This window comes from Asterias amurensis, chromosome 15, assembly GCF_032118995.1.
Source record: "Asterias amurensis chromosome 15, ASM3211899v1".
Lineage (NCBI taxonomy): Eukaryota > Metazoa > Echinodermata > Asteroidea > Forcipulatida > Asteriidae > Asterias > Asterias amurensis.
The window spans coordinates 11,622,982-11,641,755 of record NC_092662.1 but is presented as its reverse complement, the minus strand read 5'-3'; the positions used below and the strand labels follow the sequence as shown (position 1 = coordinate 11,641,755).

Sequence of the window (18,774 nt, the reverse complement as noted above, 5' to 3'; positions counted from 1 at the left end):
AGGTTAATTTGCATAATTATCAAAAAATTCATTAATAATTTTTCCCATCTAACTACAAGTTTTGGTTACCCTATCAGATATAATGTTAATATGGATTTAGATCTGTAGCACTTTTAACTTGAAGAGAAATTTTAAAAACATATCAACACTTTTTGGTTGCGTCGCTTTTTGTAATGTCAGTCACGGCAGTTAACGACCCCCCTCACACCTAGTCAGAAAAGCTGAACATGAAATTTAAAAGTTTCAATGCTGTATTGTGTATTCAGGTCCTAGTATCCCCCATGCCAAACATGGTTAAGATGGCTGTCATTGTTTAGACATGAGAGCTGATTAGATATTCAAAATTAGTAAAAAATGTAATGTCAGTCACGCTGGAATTGCCCAGGTGATGAAAGTGGTGATTTTTTTAGAACTAAGGAGCGTTTGGTATGACCATTGAATGTCAAACAAGGAGGTAAAATTGGGTAATTTATGGGGATGTTGTGATCGTTGGTTGTGTCATTTGTCAGAAACGATCAGACTGATGAATGTTTTTCGTCAACTATGTTTTGTGACATGCATATTTAAACAAGAATGGTGTGTTGACAACACAAATGTCCCGATGAGATAGGAGTTGCTACACCAAGTCCTTTTTTGAGTTATTGTTTTAGCCAAAAAGAGCGACCGGTCGGCCATTGTGAGGTACAGCTTATGAGCTGACCGGCGGAACCGCGGAGGAACGTAGGTGGTTAACAATGGTTTTACCTTTGCAGATTAAAAAGCAAAGTAAGGGTGGATGTGTAACTAAAATCCATTTCCTCCAATGTGTGATTTTTAAGACTTGGTTGGGCCTACATAACCAAAACATGAATTTCAAAAATGGTTGTCTTTATTCCCGGCTTCGACTGACAAAAGTTCCAGGCTACGTGCAAACTCCGTTCCAAGTGGGTCAGAGTATCCAGGGGACAATTTTAACTGTTCATTCTTACTTTCCAAGCAGAAAACATTAGTTTCTTATTTATAAAATCCCAAGTCACCGTCACCAATAAACAAATCTACACACCTGTGCAAGTGTGTCTCCATGTCAAAACAACCAGATAGTCTGGTTTGTCCAATGTCTGAGGGGGAGGAAGCCACAATTTCAGAGACCGGTGTTTCTATTGGCTGTTGAATTTCCATAAAGCGCGTAACAAATGTTTTCATTTGTCGATTTTGCCCTACTGCCAGAGCAGCATATTGTATTCAACATCATGGAAGCAAACGTTTAGTAGTTGCGAAGGCGGTGATTTCTTAATATTAATTTAGCATTGTTTTTCTTGCGGGAAAATTGATTAAATGTGAATGGTTTCAAGTTAAAAATCGATATTTTTGTATCAAGCATAAATGTTGCAAATTATGCTTCGCAAATTGGATCGCAACATTTGCGATGCACTTTTTACAATTGCATAGCAAATCATCAAAATTGCATCACAAATTGCGATGTGATACAGGCGCAATCGTTCCCTGATTATCACATGCGCTGGATGGTGTAATTGTCTTGTCGGTGCGGCCTGTCCGCTTCCAGGAGAATGGTATTCGTGAGTAGAAAATAAATTGTTCTGGGAGAGCACGGCCTGTCCGCGCCCAAGCCGCTGATATTCATGACCTGAAAATATAACTTGTTTATTCATGAAACTTATTGTTATACCAACAATAGCGCCCGACATGGATAGCTCATTAACTTCGCTGCGCTTCAACGCACATGGCCGTTCTTCCGCGGACCGACCGCAACTGCGGTATTTACTGTCCAGTCCGCACTCTCCGCGGAGGAACGCTCGGGAGGTTTTGACAAGGCGCCTTATCGTAAAGAGAATGGGTTTGCCACGGTGTTCCTGGTCCGATCGGTAGCAAATTGCGCCTCAGCACCTTGTACATGTTGTACATGTAAAGCATTACATGGTGCTATCAGAATTAGGTCTCATATTTCAAACGTATTCCCACATCTTGCAGGAATTACTGTATGTTACAGCGCCAGGAGCGTCACTGTTAGAGGACCAGATTTAAACTTTTGAGTCAAACAAATTGCAAAAGTTTGTTTTATTGTAGATTCTTGTTTATTGGGTAGTTATTGATGACATATCCAAAATGGGACAAGAGTTTCAACCCAGAAGTGACCTAATTTGCATATTTAAATTAGGTCGTAATTATCAAACTTTAAGTTCAATTATCTCTAAAACTATCAATTTTTAGGACAAATGTTGTGTTAGAGGTGAATAGAAACCTGACCTTGGGAATCTAAAACACATATTTGTATACTCGATTGACCCTTTCCCAAACAACTAGGTCAAAGGTCAAGGGGTCATACGTACGTGAAATTGGTTTTCTTCACTTAAAGGAACACGTTGCCTTGGATCGGTCGAGTTGGTCTTTGAAAAGCGTTTGTAACCGTTTTTTATAAAATGCATATGGGTAGAAAGATGTTGTAAAAGTAGAATACAATGATCCACACAAACATGCTTCGAAATTGCGTGGTTTTCCTTTAACCTTGTCGACTAACACGTCGGCCATTTATGGGGGTCAAAATTTTGACTCCCATAAATGGCCGACCATGTTAGTTCGCACAGTAGAAGAAAAACCACGCAATTTCGAGACAAACTTGTGTGGATCATTGTATTCTACTTTTAAAACATCTTTCCAACCATATGCATTTTATAAAAAACGGTTACAAACGCTTTTGTTTTGACCAACTCGTCCGATCCAAGGCAACGTGTTCCTTCAACTGCATCATTACATGGCTTCCCATTACAGTGAAACTAATAATAAATGAATGATTTGGGATGAATGATTCCACCCTGTCCCAAATGACCTCTATTGATGACATTCAATAAAATCAAAGAAGTTAACATGGTTAATAGTCAAATATCAGATGGAATTGTGCTGCAAATGCCTTCTTCTAGTCATTTCCCAAACGAGTAGGTGCAAATTGAACCTATTTATTTTACACAAACATCATGGCATTAATAATCCTCTGGGGCTGGATTGCTGTACATTTTCTCTGGTAGCAAGCAAAGTTTCAAACTGCCCCCCCCCCCCTGCAAGTATATACCCTGTATTGGTGTTACTTTGAAGCATCATCTGTTGAGTGTGGTCGTTCGATTGCGACACTATTGTGACTCTTTGCCGCCATGTTGAGTGGCAAATCAAGGTTTATTCTGACTGAAGATTGACTGCAAAAGGTTTGCACATTATTTTGGTTTCACGATGCTGATGTATGTGTTGATTATATGTTTGTCCATGGCACACGTGGAAGAACAGACGTTTGACACACTATTTTATGCGATGCCTGCATGATAACGTCTTAGAGACAGTGATTCTTTTCAGTTGTTGCCTCCCATGTTGCTGACCTCCCGGTTGTTGCCACCCAAGTTGTTGCCCCCCCCCCCCCTGTTGCTGCCTCCCTGATTGTTGACTCCACCGCTGGTACATGTACCTCCTCACCCAATGCCTCCCCTGTTGCTGCCTGGTGAGGCAACAACAGTGGAGGCAACAACTGGGGAGTTGTTGCTGCCCCCGGTTGTTGCCTCCTTGGTTGTTGCATCTCCTGTTGCTGCCTCCACGGTTGTTGCCACCCGAGTTGTTGCACCCCCCCCCCCTGTTGCTGCCTCCCCAGTTCCTGCCCTCCCCTGTTGTTGCCCCCAGTTGATGCCACCCCAGTTGATGCCACCCCAGTTGTTGCCTCCTCCCCAGTTGTTGCCTCCCCTGTTGCTGCTTCTTCCCTGCTGTTGCCTCCTCCTGTTGTTGCCACCCAAGTTGATGCCTCCCTAGTTGTGGCCACCCCAATTGCCGCCACTTTTGTTGCTACCCCTTTTGCTGCATCCCAGTTGTTGCCTCCCTGGTTGTTGCCTCCTCTGTCGCTGCCTCCCGGATCCCCTGTTGTTGCCTCCCAGTTGTTGCCTAAAGACATTGTTATACTACCTGTTGGTATTCATCTTGTATGAACCGCACTTTCAAAGGAGATCAAGAGAAGCTGTCGCTCCCAGAAGCTACCAGAGAAGCCTTCACCCTGGTGTTTTGCTACAGACCCTTTGAATAGCGGACCTTTATTACAGAACAGACTAAAGCCCGCCCCTTTCTCATACAACTTGTTGATGAGTTCCTTGAAACCAAAGATAAAATGCAAATACACTGGCAAACTTCTGGTACACTCCTGACAGTCGCCGCTTTCCTGTTTACACATGCAGATACTAATAAACTGCGATGAAACAAAGCTAGCTGTACTATTAAGGCCCATCACACCATACGTTTTGTCTTTTTACGTAAATTGTTGTCATCTTGACCTTTGACCTAGCTGTTTAGAAAGGTCATTTGAATCTAGTTGATTTAATTGAAGGTCATTGATAAAGGTTTATCATTTCAACCAAAGAATACATTCATTTTTAATTTAACTGATGGTATGCCAAGTAACAATGCATTTGAGTGGAGAAAACCTATTTAACGTATGTTTGACCCCTTGACCTTTGACCTAGTTGTTTGGAAGGTGTCAATCGAGTGCACAAATATGTTTTATAGATTCTCAGGGTCAGGTTTCTATTCACCTCTAACACAACATTTGTCCTAAAAATGAATAGTTTTAGAGATAATTGACCTTCAAGTTTGATAATTACGACCTAATTTAAATATGCAAATTAGGTAAGTCTGGGTTGAAACTCTTGTCCCATTTTGGATATGTCATCAATAACTACCCAATAAACAAGAATCAACGATAAAACAAACTTTTGCAATTTGTTTGGCTCAAACATGAATTTTTTTTCTAAACCTGGTCCTCTATGTGTGACGAACATGTGCGCTATATAAGAAGCCACAATTATTATGATTATTATAAAAACCTGCAGTGACGTTTTTCATAAGTTGTAAATTTAAAAAACAGTGAAACTAGAATTTAGTGTTTGTAGAAACAAACACAAGGTGTTCAGATAGTCAGTGTTTGAGTCAATTAAATAAGCTTGTCAAATAGCTCGTCAAAATGCAAAGTTTTTTTTTCTCGATGTGTATTATGGTAATTTAGCATCAAAAAGGCAACTAACAATTAAAGGAACACGTTCCCTTATGAGGTGCCAAGTGTAAACTTATTATTTAACGCAACTATTTACAAATAATTCATTATTTAATATATAATTCATTATTAACCATTATTTAATCTTTGTTCACAAATAATCAGTTTTTCACAACACAATTATTTATATATTTAGTCGTATGAAATCTTTCTCTATATATAAATAATCCTAATATACACAATTTCATTATTTGTAAATAATGTAGACGGATATTGGCCAACCAGGTTAGTCGACGAGGTAAAAGGAAAACCACGCAATTTCGAGTGATACTTGTGTGGATCATTATATTCTACTTTTAAAATATCTTTTTAATCATATGCATTTTATAACAAACGGTTACAAACGCTTTTCAGCGACCAACTCGACCGATCCAAGACAACGTGTTCCTTTCAATGGAGAGCTAACATTTTTTTTCGTAATGTCAAAAGTTGCACTAATAGTTGCTAGCTCATAGATGACAATAACAAAACATTTACACCGGCTGTTGGAACCCTGGATTAATTAATAACGTTCCAAACATGAATAATTCACCAGTACAAACTATAAAGTGCAAATTTTACCATGTGACCTTTACTGATGTGGACTCCAGTTAAAATCTAGGGACGAAGCCTTGCATCGTGTAGATTGGTTGTTCAGACCCTACGTGATTGTTTGGGGCTTCCCTCTACCAGGGTTGCGCACCACATCTTAAACTGATATTTATTTACTCCTTTTCCACAAAAGAATCTTCGGGTTTATGGTTCTTTCGACAAAGACGAATAAAGAACAAAAACATGTTGCGTTTCTTAGCGACCATTGTAATATTGACAAGCTGTATGGGGACATGTCATCAGCGCAAAGAACGAATACGATTTATTGTTTTAAGTGCTGCTCAAGCATTATATGAAACGGCCGGCGCAGATATCCAGTGATTTTCAACACACTGAACAACAAAGTGGATGCATATCGGAAAAATGATTCCAGCAATTTTCCAGGCATTGTAAGTAAGCATGGAAAAAGCGGTTCGGTCCGTGCTTATCCCAGACGCTTCCAAAAAGTATGGGAAACGTTGGGCGCATTTCCGAGCCGATTCCAAAAGATGAAAAATGATGGGTACAGATCAAAGCCGTTTTCATGCAGTGGTGCACAATTCAGGCCGTTTCGAGACTCCTTAACTTTTGAATTCGGTCGGTGTAATTACGCTTGTCGAAATGATCTTTGAACAAAATGTCAGAAAACGTAAGGAATAAAGAAATAGCTTAGCTCTTGGCCCATATCGTAGGAATTTGCACATGCAGGGGAGGTGTCCGACCAAAGAGCTATAGAAAGAGCAAACATTACGACTCGATGACACATGGTTCAGGAGATATATCTTTGGTTAACTATAAGCATTGAATTCGCGTGACCTGACATTTAATGATGTCATGCTAAAAAAAAATTATAATTAGGTCTCCGTTCTACAAACTGGAGTTAATTCGAATTTCATCTTGCACTGCTGTTTGACATGATTATTCCACTTACTGCAAGTACTGATTTGTACTTTTCAGATTGATATGATTGCGAAGATAATATTATTAAAATTTCCACCTTAGTTTGTATTTGTGAATTACTCATGTTTGGAGCATTGTTAAGGTTCCAACAGCCGGTGTGGACGTTTTTGTATTGTCATTTATGAGCTAGCAACTATTAGCTCCCTATTTAACTGTTTACATCTGTTTTCATAAATATACAAGTCATTAAAAAAAACTTATTAAGTTTTTATTGATGACTTTTATATTCATGAAAACAGATGTAAACAGTTAAATGGGGAGCTAATATTATTTGTAATGTCAAAAGTTGCACTAATAGTTGCTAGCTCATAAATGACAATAACAAAACATTTACACCGGCTGTTGGAACCCTGGATTAATTAATAACGTTCCAAACATGAATAATTCACCAGTACAAACTATAAAGTGCAAATTTTACCATGTGACCTTTACTGATGTGGACTCCAGTTAAAATCTAGGGACGAAGCCTTGCATCGTGTAGATTGGTTGTTCAGACCCTACGTGATTGTTTGGGGCTTCCCTCTACCAGGGTTGCGCACCACATCTTAAACTGATATTTATTTACTCCTTTTCCACAAAAGAATCTTCGGGTTTATGGTTCTTTCGACAAAGACGAATAAAGAACAAAAACATGTTGCGTTTCTTAGCGACCATTGTAATATTGACAAGCTGTATGGGGACATGTCATCAGCGCAAAGAACGAATACGATTTATTGTTTTAAGTGCTGCTCAAGCATTATATGAAACGGCCGGCGCAGATATCCAGTGATTTTCAACACACTGAACAACAAAGTGGATGCATATCGGAAAAATGATTCCAGCAATTTTCCAGGCATTGTAAGTAAGCATGGAAAAAGCGGTTCGGTCCGTGCTTATCCCAGACGCTTCCAAAAAGTATGGGAAACGTTGGGCGCATTTCCGAGCCGATTCCAAAAGATGAAAAATGATGGGTACAGATCAAAGCCGTTTTCATGCAGTGGTGCACAATTCAGGCCGTTTCGAGACTCCTTAACTTTTGAATTCGGTCGGTGTAATTACGCTTGTCGAAATGATCTTTGAACAAAATGTCAGAAAACGTAAGGAATAAAGAAATAGCTTAGCTCTTGGCCCATATCGTAGGAATTTGCACATGCAGGGGAGGTGTCCGACCAAAGAGCTATAGAAAGAGCAAACATTACGACTCGATGACACATGGTTCAGGAGATATATCTTTGGTTAACTATAAGCATTGAATTCGCGTGACCTGACATTTAATGATGTCATGCTAAAAAAAAATTATAATTAGGTCTCCGTTCTACAAACTGGAGTTAATTCGAATTTCATCTTGCACTGCTGTTTGACATGATTATTCCACTTACTGCAAGTACTGATTTGTACTTTTCAGATTGATATGATTGCGAAGATAATATTATTAAAATTTCCACCTTAGTTTGTATTTGTGAATTACTCATGTTTGGAGCATTGTTAAGGTTCCAACAGCCGGTGTGGACGTTTTTGTATTGTCATTTATGAGCTAGCAACTATTAGCTCCCTATTTAACTGTTTACATCTGTTTTCATAAATATACAAGTCATTAAAAAAAACTTATTAAGTTTTTATTGATGACTTTTATATTCATGAAAACAGATGTAAACAGTTAAATGGGGAGCTAATATTATTTGTAATGTCAAAAGTTGCACTAATAGTTGCTAGCTCATAAATGACAATAAAAAACGTCCACACCGGCTGTTGATGGAACCCTTGATAATGCTCCAAACATGAATAATTCACAAATACATGTAATGTACAAACTAAGGTGACAATTTAGCATGTGAACTTTTAGTGCACCCCAGTTAAAATCTAGGGACGAAGGCTTGAATCGTGTGGATTGATTGTTCAGACCCTACAGGATTGTTTGGGGTTTCCCTCTATAATGGTTGCCTACCACATCTAAAACTGACATTTCTTAACCACTACACGAGTATCTTCAGGTATATGGCTCTTTCGAAAAAGATTTATAAAGAAAATTTTTACATGTAGTGGTTGTATATTTACAAACACTTGTTCGGTGTACACATCTAATTTTTTAAATCAAACTTAACCCCTTTAATCCTAACACAATGTGTTTTATAACATTGGTGGGATTCGAACCTACAAGGTTTGCACTGCTGGAGCAGATCTCTTACCGCTGCTAGAATAGGGCCCGATTTCATAGAGCTGCTTAACGGTCGATTTTGTGCTTACTGGGCGCACCTAGCAAATTTTTCATTTCATAGCCTTGCTTAAGACAAGTCAAAAGGTCAAGAGAAGGTCACCAACATCTCCATTTTTATGAAGTACGTAAAGCTCTTTCGTATGATGTAAAGATTGACAAAATAGCTTTTGTGATTGAGGAAGTATGAACTTATTAAATACTGACGACTGTAGAACAGAAGAGACTAACTTACTGAAAGAGGGAAATGTATTTTTGAAAACGCCTTGAACGCGACTATACACAAGCATTAATGCGTACATTTCAGCCTAAAAGCCATTAGTTAACGCCTTTTTCAAAGCGTTCAAAGCATTCTAAAGGCACTACATACGTACGTAGAGCCCTTTCATATGATGTAGATTGTCAAAATAGCTTTTGTGGAGAACTGGAGAAGAGACTAACTAACCGGAAGGGAAATGTTTGTTGAAAACGCCTTGAAAACAGACTACGTACGTAAAGCCCTTTCATATGATGTATAGATTGTCAAAATAGCTGTTGTGGTTGGAGCCTTATTCATAATGACGACTGAAGAAGAGACTAACTAACCGGAAAAGAAATGTTGGTTGAAAACGCCTTGAAAATAGACTAAAAACGAAGCTATTTACAGGAGTAGAAACAATTACATAAAAAAATAAATAATTCAAAATTTGGTCGCCAATTGGTCTCCCATCCAAGTATTGACCAAGCCCGATTTTACTTAACTTCAATGATCTGACAGGAACCGGTGTTATCAATGCAGTACAGTCGTAGATAATATACAATAAATTCGATTTGAACCAGAAGACAAGGTCAAAAGGTTAACCACCTTGAACGAAGACTATTCTACATGAAGCTTTTTCGCGCTCTATGGATGATCACTGGAGCGTGACTCTCCCGCACAGCTTATACATTACACGTTGTGTGTATGCCTAAGTGTAATGTTTATGCACATACCAACGGGGGATTTACGTTGTTCTTTAGACGTGAATTTTGAAATTTTCAACCTCTCTTTTGAGCCGGAAGACAAAATCAAAATGGGGTCATGTCTGTGAGGCGTTTACGGAGTTTTTAATGCCCTTTCCGATTGTGTATTGATTGTAAAAATCCCTCATGTACATCAAAAGTTATGATTTTTTGAAATAATAAACTTTGAATTAGTGTATCTCGTCAACTGATGACGTCATCGTGACGTAACAACTTGTGCATCATCTACTGGTTATTGTCTACCTGTGTGCAAAGTTTCAACTTAATGCAAGCTTCGCATCTATGGTTTTTCTTGCGGACAATCGACTCTGAGAGGAAGAAGAAAAACTAAAAAACAAAAAAACAAAAAAACGAACAATAACAAAGAGTTGTTTGGGCTGTTGTCCGAACACCTAATTAATAATTTCATTTATATATAGTTATAAAATGGGTTTTTGTTTATTTTAACAGCCTCAGCTTGAATTGATTTTCCTTGAGACTTTGTTTATTTTTCTTATTGTTTTTGCTTCTTCAGAATACAGCCTTGGATCCAGTGACAGATTTCCACTAGTTCAGTTGCATTCCTTATTTCCTTGATACACCCTTAAGGTAGAAAAAGAACTTAACTCATTATGTTTTTAGTCATAATTAACAAGGACTTAGATTTGCAGTCCTCATGATTTGTCTTCGTTGTGCATCTGGTTTAAAACAAGTGCCCTTTCCAATAGTCTAAAAATAGTCTACATACACATGTAGCATAGTTTGTGTTAAATTGTGATTTAGGCTACCAAAATCAAACCACATTAAAAAATATATCAAATTATGGCTTCATTGAACATGATACAATCATAGAGTAAGGACTACTCTATGTCCTTCTCTATGATACAATGTACAAAATTGTACTTCAAAGAGTAATTCAAAGGGTAGTTTTGAGATCTGCAGCAAAGATGATAAAAATAAAGTAAAACAATATTGCTCTCGTATGAAATGACAACTGAACCTTTCAAACCTACAATAAGATGAATTGAAACAAATATTCCAGGGCATTGTTTTAAAGGTCTGCATATTATCTGGATTTCCAACATGTTCTAGCTCACTGTATGAAATTAAGTTTGACCCAAAGCTTTCAAATTTAAAGATAATGGTGTCAACAGCCCTCCTGTGAACAAATAAGTAATGCTCTCTTTTGCTGAACATTTTTTAAAGTTTACTTGGCACATACTTAAAAACCAACCCCTCGATAAGAACTTATAAATGTAGCTATTAAAAAAAGCCCTTTTCACACGAGTGCTGATAACCAACGCCCTTGGTTACGGGCGCCAACTGTCTGGCACCAGGATCATTTGCTACATTATTTCACAACAGCATTTCACACGAAAACCGAATCGACAGGCCTCGGCAGCTTCATGCCACTCTTTATTAGGAACTGTAGTTTTGAATTTTGGGAGACAAAAAAATAATTGAAATTAGTTTCACTTATCATGGATTTGGATCTTTCTGGCAGTTTTTTTGACAAACACACTGACCGTTCAATCCCTGTTGGGAACTGAAGACGTGCAGAAAGAAATAGAGGGAATGGTTCATTATAACCACAAAATATAGAAGGCTGTCTACGACACGACAAATGGACGTACCTGGCAATCGGCGAAAAAAAAAAAAAAAAAGTCTTAAAGATCTGTTTTAACGGTGGTCCTTAATTAAAATCACTATCAGAACTTGTTTATGTTGTGTTCAGCTATCAATTCATTGTTGTGGCCATGTTTTTCTCCAAATAATTTTGCTACAGTTTGACCGAAAAAATTTGACCTTGATTCTTCGATTTTGAAATTTCTTCCTCTGTACTGGTTCCCGGCTATTAAACCAACACTAAAATCCAAGCGGATTTGTAAACCAGCGAACGTCATGAACGTGGTAAAAAAATGGTGACGTATTACCCATGAAGCAACGAGAGTAAACAAAGATTTACTATGTTACTCCGTGTGTTGTGTATGCGTTTTCATCCACACTATAGGCGTGCGTGTGTGCTACGAAGCTTTTTGTTTCTAGTGTATCAGATATAAATACTGCCGACTATTTGGTTGTTTGTGGATGCACTAGAAGTTTCAAAGTTTGTGTAAGAAACCTGGATCGATTCCGAAATTTAAAGCTCAGCATCGAGATAATTCAGGGGGATCTTCTACCACACGGCCCCAGCCAGTGCTGCTTGTGCATGCTACGCAAAGAATGCATGCACAATGCACTGGTTCATTGTCAGCAGGGTGACAAGACATGAAAACAACTCCATCCGCAGCTTATGTGTAACCCTGTGTCATTGACATCAACCTTCACCAGCCGGATGCAGCAGCTTTTTTTTTTTTTTTGGGGGGGGGGGGGTTCCAAGGTAGTAGATCAACTTTGTTTGAAGAAAGAATGACCTGTGCCCAGTTTCATGGATCTGTTCACCACCAAATTCTGCGCTATGATCACCGTTCTGTGCTTACGTCCAAAGGCTAAATTTCTGCGCTTACTTTGTAAGCGTAGAATGCCTGGTATAAACCAAGTATGCACCCATGACCCGCAAAAGCCAAAATTCGCTGGTAACCTGTGAAACACGCTCGACGTAAGCACAGAATTTCCTGCTTCAGCAAGTGTTGATTCTTTGTTTACAGTAAGCAGATCCATGAAATTGGGCCCTAGCTTTTACACATTGATGTGGGTGTTAATTTTTTTTTGTATTTTTTTTTTTTGGGGGGGGGGTAACCAGGGTACATGTAGTACAATCAACTTTGTTTAAAAACAGAAGGACATGGTCTGTACACAATGATTTTATTATATTCTTTTAATGTGCAACTTAATTTACAATTTACAAAGAGAACCACAGCTAACTTGGTACGTAACATGGCTTAGGTTGTTTTTTTTAGGGGGGGGGGGCGTTGACAGGGTTGTATAGTTAACTTTTTTTGCAGACGGGATGTTCAAATGATTTTACTATCACTAGGCAACCTTTTTTCAATTTTGATATTTTAAACTAAAAAATAAACTATGGTTGTTTGCAAATACATACATTTTTTGTGTTGTCGTTATTATGGAATGTACATGTAGGCTTCTGTTTTTTAAGTTTTTTTTTATATTTCTGCTAACCCAGTTGAATGTTGTTACCATGTTAATCATAGTGTATTGTTGACAACAGGGGACAAGTTTATTGCACATAAGTGCTAAATTAATCAATTTGAACCACACACCTAATTTTATAAGCCATAGTAATTTACATTTTGTGTCTTTCAGAGGGGTGGGTGGTTCAAATTAAATTAATCAATTTGAACCACCTACCCCTCTGAAAGACACAAAATGAAATAATATACATGTACTTGCGTAAATTATTATGGCTTATAAAATTATTTGTCACTTCCTCCGGATCATTATAACTAGGAAAATTGTTACGACTGAAGACAAATAAACCAAAGCAAAGCTGCCTAATCCGTTGGTGGATACGAAAATCCTTCCACTGTACTGTACACGAGGGTTTGGAAACGTCCTTCGTGTTGCTGCCATCAAACATGATGTCAGTGGCAGCGATTGAACGGCCAAGATAGTCCTAAGCTCAACACTTGCTGATATTCAACATTGCAATATTTTCTGTAAAACAAAACAAAAGAATTCATACAAAAGTATTAACAAAAGAATTCATACAAAATTATTAACAACAGATTTGTGGTTTGCATGGTGAAGTGTCAATATTGTATGTGTGTACTTGAATTGCTTTAAAACTATACCCATGCCAGAAGGCAATCATAATCCAAAGTAACAGTTACATGTACATGTACATGTAATGAATGCTGTGAGATATTTGTGTAGATGCACATGTGTCAACCACCACGCAGTAACTTGGTGGAGAAAAACAACAACATAGCTTATCTAATGTACTATATCAGTTTAAATTGATAATGTATGAATTTTGCCAATAAGTTATAAAACGCAAGACAAAATTACCCCTCCCCTCACATTTCTACTGACTAAGTGCATGTGTTGTTCACACACACATGTATTATAACATGAATGGAGGTAAACAAAAAACCTTGTCCATCATGTTCGTTCATGAAATTAATTTAGTCAAGGATAGCCTTCAACTATTTTTGGCAGCAGAAATAAACTGATCAAACGAAGCATCATTCAGTATAATTCATGAAACGTTTTGTGGCCTTACCAGTCTGTCTTTATAGCCGTCGATCATCAGGGTTTGGCTCATCGTCTTCGGCCTTGACGATCATCGTCCCCAGGCTGGTTAACTACATGTACTCGTAACACGTCTTCGGCTTCTCTCTCGTCCGGTGAGCTCCCCTTATCGCTAGAGCCCTCACTTTCCTCTGAAGTGCCTCCCTAAGATGCCTTTTCCTCATCTATACTGTGGTTTTCCCAATACTCGCTGCCATCGGACATTTTCGCTGTTTTTTGTGTCGAAAAAATGCAGCCGATGTAGTGTCCGATGTTATTCCACATTCAATGTACATGTACAGTATATATAAAAATGCACGCACACGATCGACTTGACACACTGTGTACAGAGCTTCGGTACGTGGTGTGACGTCACACACTCTGTATGAATGGTTCGTGGGTCACCGGCTTTTGCCGAAACTGAGTTTTCTGGGTCAGAATACGCCGCACGAATTTGTAGGTTTTTTTTCATGAAGGAAAAGGTTTTATTGAATACTACTAAAATATCAGTCCTTATTTTACATTTCTTGAACAAAAATAGTAATATATAATAGGCTATTCAATAATCCGTAGTACATCTTTAACTTGCAAGCGCAATAAACAGCCGTAGGAAAACATTTGCCAACGCACGCACATAGCTGGACAAATTATTTTACTTTTTACTATTTACTATCAAGCTACATGTAAGTGATACGCTGTGCGCAGCTGTGGTGGTCCAGGACCTGTGAGCTTGTTTTGCACACAAATCATGCAACTCCGCCGCCCTTTTTGTTGTCGCATTGTTTAGATGAATTCTTATCAATCACGGATACTAGAGCGGCAGCCCAGAGCACTTTGGTTAAAGGAACGAGGTACCAATATTTGAGTACAGGAACATTTAGTGGATAACCTGACATAGTCAGATATGGACGTCTGCCGGGGACCCCCCCCCCCCGCTGCGTTTGCCGCATGGACCCCCAACAAAGAGGCAAAATAATGGGCTGAATCAAACATTGTAGGTACCACATGAAACCAAGTGGAAATGGTCATTAACATGATGCTTACGTAGTAAAAAATTTCAACCGTCAGGCAAATTTTCTGCTGCATTAGGCCTGCCAGACACTCCCTCCCAAAAATATTTACTGTACAAACCTATGGGTTGAAATTAACCAGTAGTCAAATCAGCTCAGATTTACATGAAACTTTTTCTAACTGTTCCACTATGGCTAAAATGAACACACACCAAAAATTAAATCCATACTCCATATATCGTTTCCGAGATAAAGCCTCTTAAAATATGCTAAAACCTCCCCTTTTTGGAGCTCCGCCCCCGCGACCGACCCGTTTTTCAAACTTTAGCCCGTAATTTATTAACGACACCAGCTGTAGAGGCTGAAACGGTGTATGCTATTTAAGTTGTGGCCCTTGATTCATAATTTGGCTGCATTCGGCCTGCCAGACACCCCCTACCTCGGGGTTAAACATCGGAGGAACCACCTAAAACCAAGTTGAAATGTTGATGCACTATTCTTTATACAAGTAGTATCACCCGCCGGAAAAAAAAAGTTTTGCTGCATTGGGTCTGGCAGACACCCCCTCCCCCAGGTTAAACATCGGAGGAACCACCTAAAACCAAGTTGAAATGACCTAACACTTATTTTCTTAATACCAGTATCAACCGCCAGACAAAAGTTTTGCTGCATTGGGCCTGACAGACACCTCCCCTCCCCCGGGTTAAACATCAGAGGAACCACCTGAAACCAAGTTGAAATTACAAATAACAACACTATTCTTAATACTAATAATAATACATGTAGTATCAACCGCCAAACAAACTTTTGCTGCATTGGGCCCGCCAGACAACCCCCCCCCCCACCCCATTTTGTATAGTAATAAGTTTTATTGGTAGTTTATTAATTTAATTCAGGTGGTTCCACCGATGTTTAACCCAGGGGTTGGAGGTGTCTTCCGGGCCAAGTGCAGCAAATAATAATTGTGTGGCAGTTGAAACTTGTTATTGGTCATTTCAACTTGGTTTCAGGTGGTTCCTCTGATGTTTTACCCCGGGGGTGGGGGTGTTCGCCGGGTACAATGCAGCAAAACTTTTTTCTGGCGGTTTATACTGGTAATGAATATTGTTATTGGTCATTTTCAACTTGGTTCCAGATAGTTCCTCTGATGTTTAACCCTGGGGGAGGGGAGGTGTCTGCCGGGCCCAATGCAGCAAAACTTTTGTCTGGCGGCTGATACTTGTATTTATAAAGAATAGTGCATAGGCCTAATGGTCATTTCTACTTGGGTCGTTCCTCCGATGTTTGACCCCGGGGGTGGGGGGGGCGGTTGTCTGGCAGGCCTAATGCAACCAAATTATGAATCCAGGGTCACAGCCTAAACAGAATACACCTTTTCAGCCCTACAGCTGGTGTCGTTTTTACATTAATGGGCTTTTAAAGTTTGAAAAAATACCACGACAACGCGCAGGGTCGGTCGTGGGGGCGGAGCTCCAAAAAGGGGAGGTTTAAGCATATTTTAAGAGGCTGTATCTCGGAAACGATATGGAGTATGGATTTAATTTTTGGTGTGTGTTCATTTTAGCCATAGTGGAACAGTTAGACAAAGTTTCATGTAAATCTGAGCTGATTTGACTACTGGTTAATTTCAACCCCTAGGTTTGTACACTAAATATTTGGGGGAGGGAGTGTCTAATGCAGTCAGACAATTTGTCTGGCGGTTGAGTATTTTTTACTTAGTAGCCTATCATGTTAATGACCATTTCCACTTGGTTTCATGTGGTACCTACAATGTTTGATTCAGCCCATTATTTTGCCTCTTTGTTGGGGGTCCATGCGCCAAACGCAGCGGGGGGTCCCCGGCAGACATGCATATCTGACTATGTCAGGTTATCCACTAAATGTTCCTGTACTCAAATATTGGTACCTCGTTCTTTTAACCAAAGTGCTCTGGGCTGACGGTCTATACACTTACTCGTTCAAATGACAGTTTTATACTTGTCAATGACTTTAACATTCACGTTGACAATCAACACTACACTGAGAGCATTAATTTTGCTAAAATTCTAGAGTCTGCTGATTTGGTACAGCATGTGTATGGTCGAACACATTTGTCAGGACATCACTCGATCTTGTCATCACCAGAGCAGGCTCAGACCTCTTAATAGAGCATATTTACATAGGTCCATTCTAGTCAGACCTTGCTGCTGTTTCATTCACTTGTCGCCTCGATAAACCTTCAGTGCCGGTCAAGAAGGTGCATTGCAGAAAACTGCGCGATGTCAATCTTGAATTATTTTCGGAGGAAATTTGCACCCCCCTCTCCACAATAATTACTGAATATGATGCATCCCATCAAGCCAGTTTATACAATACTACGGCTTGTGCAAACTTGCATACATGCACCGTTGAAATCAAAGGCAATTCCTTTCGGACAGAACATTACATACATTCATACAAATACATACATACACAAAGGGCATTGGGGCCATTGTATAGTGCCACTACGTCAAGAACGCAGCGTTTAGATAGAATACAGACAATGTTTGATACACTTCTTAAATGTTCAAAGAATATTGGGGATACGAGATGATCATCTAGACCAACTTCCCGATCCAAAACAAATTCAATGCAACGTGTCACTTTTTAAAACAATTAGCATGATTAGGAAACATGCAATGATTTGCCTACCATAATGAAATTCTATCCTTTGGATATTGCAGGCGCTCCAAACAACCAAAAAAGGGTGCCAATGTATGCTCCTTGTTTCTTGCTAGAATTGGAATAAAAACTGTTGGATGTAACGTCATCATTTCTCTCGATCCTGGTTCTGCTGGTTTAGATACTTCGTCATGTTCTTCGATGTTCCAAGAACGGTTCGACGTCGAGTCATCTGAAACTGAGGATCCCTGCGCTGTTCCCTCCCCCAAAATATGTTGAATATGAAGAACGAGCAATATCGTGAGAATTAACAACTTCGTTACGGAATTTTGCTGTCGGGGCATGGTTACTTTGTTTCCTTCCTCCATGAACATTTATGATGAATGCTTCGAACAAAAACTTTGACCGCTGGCCGCCACCGGATGCCAATGTTTTTACACCTCACTTTGCAGACTTTTTGTCATCTGAGCTAAGATCGCGGTAGTCTTGGTCCCAAGACCATTGGTGTTGCGCGGTCACACACAACCAACGTTCCGATTATGCACGGCAAAAACTGTCCACGCTTGTAATGAACGAACGCTAGCGGGCGCTCTGTTTCTCTGATTTAGATCTCACCATGGTCTTGAATATTTGCAGCGACGGGTCTTAACTTTTTTATTGTTTTTCGGCAAATCTCCCCCGACTTTCCGGTGGAGCCAATCAGAGGCTGCGTTGCGGTTGGCTCATGAATAACTCATCAGTGTCGTGCATGTAGTGTACAATGCATGCAGTAATTCCGTTGCATGACTTTTGCTTTACTCTGTGTGTGGGTATATATGTTTTTATCGGAGTATAATAATGTCCAGATCAGTAGGATTTGAAACTTTGACACAGGGTGGAAATACGATAAAGAAAGGTTTGTGGTACCAGCACAAACATTTCTATGTATAATGTCCAGATCCAGACTACTGCATTGCCATGATATGCAGCTTGAAATGCGATCGTGGCGTTATGCTCCCGACGTGCCAGAGCCCACACTGATGAAGCCTGTATTGGCTAAACAATTTGCTTATAGTTAGCACAAAATAGTATTGCTTAGCAGAAACTGGTTGCCAGCCAATTTTTAATTAAATTTGAAATTTTGTAGTGCCCAAGTAAATTTTTGGATAGTAAAGAAATTT

The 18,774-nt window shown here is 39.3% G+C and overlaps 1 protein-coding gene across 1 annotated transcript in view; it reads right to left on the bottom strand.

The window, feature by feature from the left end:
• Window positions 1-18,074, bottom strand: part of LOC139947943 (procollagen galactosyltransferase 1-like) — a 56,903-nt gene extending 38,829 nt beyond the window's left edge. The window contains exon 1 of the mRNA XM_071945819.1: window positions 17,645-18,074. Coding sequence (XP_071801920.1) covers window positions 17,645-17,988 — 344 coding nt within the window. The 5' untranslated portion in view covers window positions 17,989-18,074. The remainder of the gene's footprint in view (window positions 1-17,644) is intronic.
• Window positions 18,075-18,774: the final 700 nt, after the last annotated feature.